The following is an 11,386-nucleotide window of genomic DNA, read 5'->3' as shown; positions in this document are numbered from 1 at the left end:
ATCAACATGTAAACTGTGCATGGAGGCACAATATTAGAATAAGTGATCAGGGGCTGGAGAGATGGCTCAGTGGTTAAGAGCACTGACTGTATTCCAGAGGACCCAGGTTCAATTCCTAGCACCCACATGGCAGCTCACAGCTGTCTGTGACTCCAGTTCCAGGGGACTTGACACCCATGGCAAAACACCAATGTACATAAAATAAAAATAAATAAAAAATTGGACTCTGACCTTCATAGAATAAATGATCAGAAGAGAATGGCAAGGTTCCTAAGATACATTATATCCAGGGAGTGAGGAACCATAATCTCTATGTGTGCATTACAAAGTTTGATATGCATTACAAAGTTTAATATGCATTACTCTTATCTATCTTAGCAATCATGCCCACTTAGGGGTTCTGGGTTTTTATCTGTTCCCTTTATCTGTAAATTAAAAATCTACTCCTGTGTTTCTGACCACGTCTCCATTCTCCATGACTGCGTATGCATTTTCTCACTGGTCTTCCTTCATAGGAGCCATGCTTCTTCAAGCTCTCTGTAGTTTCCTTATGCTGGAATTCTTTTATGGTGAGTATAAATCATCTTTTGGTCAATTCAGCTCCTTTTCACATTTTTCTCTATATTTCCTTTGTTCCAGAACTATGCCATTCTATTTTTATTGGCTGCCTCTGTGTCTGTCTGGCTTTATTGAACCAGCTATTCTGACAGGCGTTGGGTGAGGAGGGGAAGTGAGAAAGAAGTCGTCAGGTAGCAGTCAAGGTTCATGAGCATCCATCGCAGTATGTGAAATCGCCCTGGCTTCCACTGCCCCATGTGCTGTGAGACAGACCTCTGCAAACTGAGAGTACAGCCTGTGCTCTCTGCCTGCCGGGGAAGCCTTGCACCCAACACAAGGATGTTCTGTGAGTGATTCAAGACTACTGAGCATATAGTGGAGGGGAGAAGTGAGCAGAAACTTGCACCCATCTAAGACAGGCAGATTTCTAACAAGAAAGTCAGAGACAGTTTAACTTCTAACTGAAAAGCCAAGGGGAGGTGGAGGGATCCATTGCACAATGTGGTGACCTAGCTTCTTCTCCATGGACTCAGCTACAGGTGACTTGTCAGAGCTGCCAACCCAGGGCAGGTGGCCTTGGGGACTCTCCCCAGCCATCACATCCTGGCACTCACTTGTTTACTGTGCTTCTTGTGTTGGCTCTTGCGGGTACCCAGCTTTGAACGCTGGAGCGCCACCTTGTCTCCAAACACGTGCCTCCATCCCAAAAACCCACCCCCAGGAATCTCAGAACTCAGGTCCTCTCAGCCCAGGAATCTCAGAACTCAGGTCCTCTCAGCCCCTACTCAACCATGGGTGCTGGGTGGCAACCTCTCAAGCCTTTCTGAGGCCTGCGGAAGCGCCCCCTCACCTGACACCTACCTATCTGGTTCTTGTCCAGAGAAAATGGAATAATTTCATATGCAATTCCTTTAAAAAGCTTACATGTAGAAATTATCATGTTATATGTAAATGAGAAAGCCAAGAGATCAGAGCTAGAGCTAAATCTCACCTTCTCTGTGGTGGTCCTAGCTTTCGAAGAGAGTATTTCCTGTGTGTAAGTCATTTCATAGTATTCTGCTTCATTGGTTGTAACCCAAACACATGACTACTCATCACTGTCTGTATGTACAGCTAGTCTTAAGCATATGTCTCAATGATGCTGTATCCTGAAACACAGAGATTATGGGTTAAAGTGTGCCCACCCACACTCTTGCTACAGCTCTAATAGCTCTGACCCTTGGGTAACTTTATTTATTAACATACAATCAAAATCACATTACAGTACAATTAGAATACAACCACAGAGAAATGAAGGGCAATGCCATGCACACATCTGTGTGGAGACCAGAGGACAACCCTGGGTGTTGTTCCTTAGGCACACACCCCTAGTTTTTTGGACAGGGTCTCTCCTTACTAAAACCGCATTTTCCACGTACATTGGGCTGGCTAGCTGGCCAGTGGGCCTCAAAGATTCATCTGCCTTCACTTTCCCAGTAACTGGGATAACATGCACACTCCACCAAGCCTGACTTTTTTCATCTGGGCTCTAGCAAGCATTAGTCAGTGAGATAGCTCTCTAGCCTAACCTCAGATTGCGAGCTTTTGAAACGTACATCTCTAAATTCATGTCGATAGCTCGGTCTTTAGTATGATTGTCCTGCATTGATCCTGCATTGTTTATCTTTGTCACAGTATAAAGTTTGCAGCCCCGTGGAGAAGGCCTTTCAAATCAGATCATTCAATTGTCTCTCTTCACTTGGAGGGTGCAAGCCAGAAAGCCAGAATGTCAGGAAGTCAAAGGCAAAAGCAGCCCTGTGCAATCCTTGCTCAGAAAATGCTGTTCTGTAGACCTGCGAGTCGAGGACAGTTCTATCTCAGTTGGGAAAACTGCGTCGCTTTTCCCTGTCACTGTTGTTGGGGACGTGTTCACCCCATACCAGAACCCACCATCAGAGCACACAGTTGCCCTTAATGGCTAGCTGCATCTCTCAGCATGGCAGCTGCGCAAACTCTCCTACTCAGGTGCATGACTTCATGTCTGTGAGGAGATTAGAGACCCCTGGAATTCAGTCACTTCAGAACCAAGACATTGCTGCCTACTTCCTACCTGGAAAAAAAAAAAAAAAAAAGATTTAATATCAGATTTGTAAAGCTTGAGACTCTGGAACACATCAGCTTATTAAATAGCTTCAAGCATCAATATAATTAATATTAGATAAATCCATGCAAAATCAATCATTATTTCATCTCTGGAATGCCAGGTCCCTGGAACACGGCAAATCTCCAGTGTGAAGCTTAGCGTCGCCCTTCTAGAAGACTTTTAAAATGACCTCCTTAAAATAATTTTTTGTTTTTCTTCTGTGTAAAAGGAGATTTATGCTTAATGAAGCTTTTAATGAAGAAATCACAGAAGGAGAATGCCAATAAAATCTAATTTTTAAACAAGAAAATCTAATATTGAGAAGTATTGCAATACGCTGGCCTTTGTCCAGATAGAAATGAAACACACAATCCAATCACCGCTCCGCACAAAGGACAAAGTAACATTAATTTTCCTCAGGATGGTTATTAGAGAGATAAACAGTATGTTCTCCCCTTATTATGTCATGGGGATGTTTGTTCCCAAGCCCGCTTGGCAACTCTCACAAGACAGGCTTGTCCTGCCATTAGCTGGTATCTCTTGGCAAAGATGGGTCAGGAAGAATTGCTGGATTTGTTAGTGGCCTCAGAAAAGGTTCTTTGTTCTCGAGAGCCTTTGAAGTAGGCTCTCAGCCATTGCTATTCACCAGCACAAAGCTAGGCATTCTTAGCGCAAACCCCTGTAATCACATTTACCTGTTCACTCAAAGCTGGAGTTTGTTCCCGTCCTAAGAAAGAGTTGAATCAAAAGAGCCGAGGGGAGAGGAGTGCAAAAAAAAAAAAAAAAAAAAAAAGTTACAGAACATGAAAAACAGCACCAAAAATAAAGCTTGAAGGGAAGCAGATCAAAGCGGATTGAGCAAGTTCTAAGGGAGCCAGAAAATTGCAAAAATAACAGTAATAGGAGAAACAAATTGATGGCATCAAAATGAATACAAATGAGGAACAGGAAAGACAATTTTTAAATAGATCAAAGACTGGAGAAGCAAACAGGAAAGTATCTTCTGCTGTTTTTATCTGTAATTAATTTTGGTAATTATACGAGTTGATTTACAAAAACATCAGTATAGTTCTTAAGACAATCAACAAATAGCAAATGAACACATATTTAAAGAGGTCATTTCTTGCTGTGCCCAAACTCTCCAACATGTGACAATTGCCAATTACTTCAATTACACAAGTGCAGAAAAACATTCCAAGCACACAAGGCAAGTCACCCTCCCACTAAAGTACAGTGGGCTAATTAATGCATGCATTGACACCTGGGACTTACTAATCTATAGAAATGTGTTTTGTGCAGAAATGGAAGCTGTGTTTCATTTTCTGTAAGCATTCTCAATATGCTGCCAACCTTTACACAAGTGTTCGGAAAGCAGGAGATCATCTTCAAGAAGACAGGCAGAGTGAAAACAAATAAAGCTTTGTCATATCTAGCTATTTTTTGACAAACACACATTGTATATCTACTCACCCTTGTGGCTCAGCTGTTGTGAGTTAATTGACTAAGAGGTTTTTTTCCATGGGGCTTCAGTTTTTGATCTTATACTTCGGAAAATATTTATAGTTTGCTGCTTTTGACTTATCTGTTAATATCTTCACCATGCCTTATAGGTGTGAACTTTATGTAATTAATTACCACAAAAACTTCCAAGATTTTCCCAGTTTTCAAAACTTCAATAGGAGTGTTTCTTTAATCATGAAGTGGGGGGTGGAGGGACCAAAGAAGAATGTCATCGTTTGTTAGGACAGAGGAACCCAACACAGACATAAAGGTGTCAATGAGGCGGGGGCTTCTAATCCATCTGACATGAATGTATTTTAGACCCCCATTGTTTTCAGAAGTTTAAAAAAATACCTTTTTACTAAATTGAGTAAATGTGTCCATCTGGAATCACATTTGCTTGTGTGCACACCCTTCAATTCTCATTTGTACATGCATATGTGCAAAAATGTTGTTAAGTGATATTTTTAGGAAATTAGCATTCTGATTATAGCATACAAGGTCCTTTATCTAACAGGGTATCCTAAACATTCATTATATGACTAAAATGTTCAGAACACTCAAAGAAATAAATTTAAATGTAAATCTAGCACACAACAAATTATAGCTTTGTAAGAAAAATAAAGCCATCATCATGGATGAGGGAAAATTGCCCCCATATCTAAATGGTACCTTTTCCACCAGAGGGCATCCAGCTCACTGGTTATCCTAGTAAAAATTCAATGAAAATTACTAGAATTGTTTGTTGTAGGGAGACTAAGGGTATAAGTAAATAGTGGATAGATTTATTACTCTGCAAACTTACTTTTGATGACTTTATTTCAGCAAATTAACAGTTATGGAAACTTATTTTTGGTTATTTATATCTTTACATGTCTTAGTGGAACGGGGGTAAAGGAAAAGACAGAATGAAGAAAAAATATTCCCCCCATTCTCTGGAATCCAATACTATGAATTACCTACCCCTCTCCTCCTCTTTCTCCTTCTCTTCCACTTCCTTCCCATCCCCACCCCACTAAGGGAAGCAGCTTTATTCTCTCATATCTACTGGTAAGCATGAACAAGCAAAGGATGATGAGGCAGAGGAAAAAGAGTCAAGAATCCTAAGGACACCACCCTGTGTGTCAAGAGACAGTTGTTGGAAAGTGGGACAGAGGAGAGGCGCACAGGCGTTTTGTTAGTGGCATCTGCAGATCCAAATGAACGACAACTCAGTAATGGGAACACTGCATTAGTCACTTTTCTTATTACCAGGACCAAATAAACACCTGGCAGGAAGCAACTCAGAGAGAGAGGATTTATTGGGTTGGTAGTTTGCAGATGCAGTTCATCATGGCGGCAGAAGCGGTTCATCATGGCGGCAGAAGCAGGTGGTGGTTGCTCACATTGCACCCATGGTCAGGAAGCAGAAGAAGATGGTTGTTTCTGCTCAGCTAGCTTCCTCCTTTGTGTTCAGAGTGAAAGCCCAGCCCCTTCAGGGAGTCTTCCCTCCTCCTCAGTTAACTTTCTCTGAAAACACCCTCAGACCTCCCTTTAGGGTGTAACTCCAAGGTGATTCTAAATCAAGTCGACAGTCAAGATTGACCACTGTACACTCGGAGAGAATCAGTGCAGTTGCTGCTGGGCATTGACTGAGACATGGGTTACAAAGGGAGAGAGCTGGCCAGCAGGACTATCATCTGTAGTTATGAAAAAGATGGTGTTGTATAAAGCATAATTATGTGATAAATCATTTGGAGGCATTTCTAATGAAAAACATTCACTGAGAAAGATTAACCAGAACTTGTGTGTCCACTGTCTGAAACAGTTTGTAGCTCTCGGTGCCTGCGTCCTAAGCCTCCATAAATCCGGAGGAAGCTTCTGTTTATCGATTTTATTTGCAGAACACACTCAGGGTATAAAGTAATTTGATTTTTTTTTTAAAACAGGGTTTAGGGTCTGCCCCAACAGGGTTATAACTTACCAAGCATAAAAGCCAACACATAAAAAACAAACATACAATTTAAAGAGAAAGGGACTCGTGCCAGCAGAATGTGCGAATCTGGGGAGGTGGTGGGATTCCTCCCAGGAACACACCCACATTCCTATCTATCTGCTAGGCTGAAATCTCCTGGTGGGTGATATTTTGGATGCCTTTCATGCATGGCGTTGCTCAACTGTGTTGAGAGGAAAAAAACCCACATAAATCCCACAGAGAAAAGCATAGTGGTTATTTAACAAGTACAAGGGGTAGGTAGCCGGGAAAGAACCTTCTTTGCTGTTTATCAGAGCTCAGAATAATTACTTGAATGTTAACCATTCTTTTTTCAGCCTCTGTGAAATCTGTCCTTTTCTCATCAAAGTCAGCCCCTCAGACTGGCCAATGCCATTAATGTTCCCCTTGATCCAGCCCCACACGCGTGTGCAAGCTCTGCGGCTTGCAGGCTGTAAACCGGAGGATAAACGGTGTCTAGTGTTTTTATATTTCTTTTGCACAGAATCTTCTTTTTTAACTCTAAGCAATTGTGGATAATTAAATTTTTATGGAAGAATTTTTTTTCTTTAGCAATCCCATTAAGGCTCTGCTGTACTTGTCCACTGCCTCATAAAAAGGGGGGGGGGGGAACTACCACATCTGTGCCTTCACCGTTCTGTGCAGATTCTCTCAGCTCTGTGCTTTATGGGATGCATTCATGACCAGGAAACCCCAGACTTGGTGTCATAAATGCCAAGGTTGGTAAAAATCAAGGTGAGGACTGTGCCTTACTTGGGGACAGCAATGTGAGGAGAGACAGTGAAGGGATGACCTCTAGGTCACAGTCAAGGGTGGATAATGAATGGCCTTTCTGAGACTTTCTGGTGACCGCATAACCATGACAGCTATGGACCCTGAGGACAGAAACGTTTGCACTTAGCTGTGCTGTGCAATAGCCACAGCTTCAAAGAGGCAGGAGAGCTGTGAGGCACTGGAATACCAGTGGTACACCTGGCAGCCCACAATCAGGATGCTTTGAAATGGGGTCTTAAAGGCAGGTTTTCAAAGCACACCACCGGCTTCTCAAACAGTGACTGTGGCTACGAATGAAAGGGCAATCACAACCCATTGGGAACAGGCCAGTGGCAACCTCTTTGGTGACATTCACACTAATGGGAAAAATATCACCACCCATAACAGCACCTTTGAAAATGAATGCAAGGATACCTCTGCACATCATGCCCAGAGCAAAGCTATGACTCCTCATCAGGAAGGGCCTTGCCTGACCTTTTTCACTCAGATGTTTCTGTCCAGAGCTCAAAAGACCAATCCCCTTCATTCACATCCCACTTCCCAACTTCTGTTCAACTCTGTGGAGCAGGAGAAGCCCTGCAGACACGTGTGATACTGATATCCGAGAACCAACAGCTACAGAGACCACCATGGACCAAGAACAGGGCCCAGGCAGGCTTGCTATGCTTCCTTTCATCTGCAGAGAGAAGCTGGGAGTGAAGAGGAGATCCTGAGAGAAAAGGTCTCGAATGCTCCTGACTATATACATGAAGTAATAGGACTTTGGGGGAATAATTAATGTGCCCAACGCTTACAGTAGCCAAATGATGGAGACATCAACCTGTAGCTTGAAGCTTCTCTGGTTCTACCTGGCCGGCAGTTGGGACAAATCTCTCCCACTCAAGTACCATAGCCACTTGGTCCTAAGTAAACACACAGAGGCTTATATTACTTACAAACTGTTTGGCCTATGAGTCAGGGTTCTTGCTGGATAGCTCTTATAACTTAACCCATTTCTATTAATCTATGTTTTTCCATGTACTCCATGACTTTACCTGTGCCCCATTACATGTTGATCCTTGGATGATGGTTTGGCGTCTCTCCTCACTCTCCTTTCTCATTTTACTTTCTCTTTTGGATTTCCCCGCCTGGCTCCATCCTGCCCTGCCATAGGTCAATGCAGCTTTATTTATTAGCCAATGGGAGTAACACATATTCACAGCCTACAGAAAGACATCCCACATCATCAGCCTCCTTAAACCATTCACCTTCTAGTTCCACAAACAGCTGAAAATTGCTTCAAGTCAAATTATTTAGTACAAAACATCTTTTGAAAAAAAAATTTCATAAATTAAGTCATAGGAAGGATATTTATGAAAGTAGCACTTAGACATTTTGGAAATATTCTTATTTGTAAATGAAACCATTTGGTGAATTCCTTTGAAGCTAACTTGAAATGTGATTAAACCATCACCTTGTACCATGGGTGTCATGGTCCTGGAGCATGTTGCTAAAACAGGGCTCTGATATATGGTAGAGAATCACGCCACTGTATAATCGAAGCAGGGAAGGGCTATCCAAACACTAACAAAAGCCAGGTGGAAGGAACAGAGGCAGCAGAGTGGACTGGCCCTGGATCTGAAGAATTTCTCTGAGGCAGTACGGCTTACAGGGCCATCTGCCTCAATATTACCTGGCTTCACACCAAACACACTCTTCATGGATCCTAGCCAAAGAATCTGCAATTTAACAGTCTGCCTAACAATTTTATACACAGTAATACAGGTACTTCTGATCTGGACTTGAGCAACTGCTTCAGCATATACTGGAGACTAGGAAGAGAAGATGCCACAGGGCACAATAATATTGAATACAAGGGAGGAGAGCTGTGGCCTTTGTACTTTCCAATAGAGGTCGGTGTGTCCTGACTTCAGGAGACAATATGAACCCCTGAACCAGTGCCCTGTGGGTACAGGAGCAGAGTCCCAAGGGATAGGAACACTCTTGTGATGTGATGCAAAGCTATGTCCTCTCCACTATTTTCTGAAGTGCAAGGGTCAGAGATGACAATGTCTGGGAATCTGCATCTTAAGCAACACTTTGTCCCTTCCATTCTCTTCGTTTAGGTCCAAATTGAATTCTAGTAGGATAAATAAATCAAGTTGTTATGGCTTTAATATAAATTTTATTATCTATAAAAATGGCAAGGTTGAACAAGACATTAGTCATAACTAACCCTTTTAAAAACTTTTTGAATACACTGTCTTATTTTGCTTTCTTTAAAACACACAATGTAATTGTTATCTTTAGATTATATATACAAGGCCTCCAGCCCTGCCCAAGACCATGCCGGCAATAATCAACATGACCATTTATTTGTTCATTCCTTCAGCAAAGGTATAGTCTTTGTCTACTTAAGCCAGATCCTAGGGCAAGGACACTGGTCAAAAGCCTGATCCTGGAATGTACATTTTATCCACAGATCCAAGATGTTGATCAAGCTCACCTGACCAAACCCCACGGTATCACAGACGCCTGTACTATTATCACAGCCCCCTCTGGCCTCTGGCCTCTTGAGTCCCTGGCTCCTGTGATTCTGGGAATCATGAGGCTCTGGAAATCTTGATGGGAGCAATGTACTGGAAACAGAAAGGATGTTAAGAAAAAGGGAAGTTGGTACAGACAAGAAAATAAATAAATAACCTTGCCGCCATGCTGCTTCCTAATTGCCTGGGCCGGTCATGGCTTCCTGCTGGCCTTGCCCAGGTAACACGCTCTCCTTTTCTTACCATCCCTGCAGCAGCAGCATTGGCGTGTTCTTCTGTGGACCCAAAGCCATGTCAAAGACTCTGCAAAAGATGTGCCGTTTGTACTCATCCGCGGATCCTCGGGGTGTTCATTTCTATTACAACAAGGAAAACTTCTAGATGCTGGAGGTAAATTTAATGCACTGTGCAAGTGGCTGCAATCAGAGAAGTCAAGAGTCAGGAGATGTTTTTCCCCCAAAAGGATCAAACAGCAATCATTTTAGACTTCACCAATAGTATGGTTTTAACCTAAATCTGCTCAACACTGTGGTTCCAAGATGTTAAAAGTAGCCACAAATGAGAACACATCAGAACGGGCTAGCTGAGTTTCTGTTGTCGTAAGAATTTATCATGGCCACCAAAGGTGAATCTCATATAATCTTTTCTGTCGTGAAATTTGTGTTTTTGATAATTTAAAAATGTAAAAGTCAGGATTGAGCATATAGGTCAGTGATTGAATACTTAACTAAAATGTAGAAATCATGGGTGTTTAAACTTAGGATGAGGGCCAGATTTAACCTGCAAAATGTTGATATAATGTTAGTCAACAACATGGTTAGAACTGGGTCGAACCACTGACTGTTTTCTACCTTGCATGACATATTCTAAATGACATAAACTAAATTTCGTGTTTGCCTGTCCTCTCTTCTTCCTTCCTTCCTCCCTTCCTTCCTTCCTTTCTTCCTTCCTTCCTCCCTCCTTCCCTCCTTCCCTCCCTTCCTTCCCCCTCTCTTTTAACAAATATTTATAGCTCAACTCAATGTCCATCCCATAAAATATCCAGGAATGTTTTTAAAATTTCACCAATTTAGTCTTTCCATGCCCTGTTGCTGGTTGCAAAGTATTACTCACATCTTATAATCTTCTCCACCAGTGTTAATGTTTTATAATCATTTCATCAAATATATCAAGACTGATTTGAAAATTATTGAGCCCCAGACAGCAGCAAGTAGGTGCATTAGTGGCATAATAAATCTTTTATTCAGGTTTTATATCATTGTATTGACTTCAGAAGACTCCTTTGACGTCCCTATGCCTGTTAATATGTGTCCAGCTGAAACTGTTTAATAAGCAGCCATTGGGAACTGTATACCATACCATATTTTCTTACCTTCTAGATAATACATTATATGCAATAAAACAAAAGCATTTGCTGAAATTAGGATAGACTGTGCTTTTCAAAAGTTTCTTATCATTGTGGACTATCATAGAAGAAGTAAATTTGTCTGATATGCTTTGATTTTTACAAAACCCAGCAGGTACTTAAGCTTTTTCATGTATTTCTAAAATACAAATTTATTATTTACTTTCTATTATCAAATTATTTTTTTTATTTTGAGTATGATTTCACTCATATTGGTTTAGGTGTACTCATATAATTGGGTATATTTGATAATATCTCACACATGATTTCTACTTCCTCTACTTGGGAAGTTTTCAGTATCTGAAAGTATCAGATAGATAGATAGATAGATAGATAGATAGATAGATAGATAATCATTTGAAATCTAATTGAACATATTCAGCAATACTATGCAATTATTTTTCCATTTAACCTTGATTCAATAATTATTGCAAGAAATTTCTAGAGTCAAATCTAACTTTTAGGCAGGAAATTAAATACATTAATTTTTTTCCTCTTAATCATATTCG

General features: G+C 41.3%; 1 protein-coding gene across 1 annotated transcript in view; it reads left to right on the top strand.

The window, feature by feature from the left end:
- Nox3 (NADPH oxidase 3) overlaps positions 1–9,862 on the top strand; it is a 61,806-nt gene extending 51,944 nt beyond the window's left edge. The window contains exon 13 of the mRNA XM_037200386.1: positions 9,727–9,862. Within this exon, the coding sequence (XP_037056281.1) occupies positions 9,727–9,853 (127 nt within the window). The 3' untranslated portion in view covers positions 9,854–9,862. The remainder of the gene's footprint in view (positions 1–9,726) is intronic.
- Positions 9,863–11,386: the final 1,524 nt, after the last annotated feature.

The sequence above is a fragment of the Peromyscus leucopus genome, chromosome 8a, assembly GCF_004664715.2.
Source record: "Peromyscus leucopus breed LL Stock chromosome 8a, UCI_PerLeu_2.1, whole genome shotgun sequence".
NCBI classification, from domain to species: domain Eukaryota; kingdom Metazoa; phylum Chordata; class Mammalia; order Rodentia; family Cricetidae; genus Peromyscus; species Peromyscus leucopus.
This window is presented reverse-complemented; position numbering and strand designations above follow the sequence as displayed.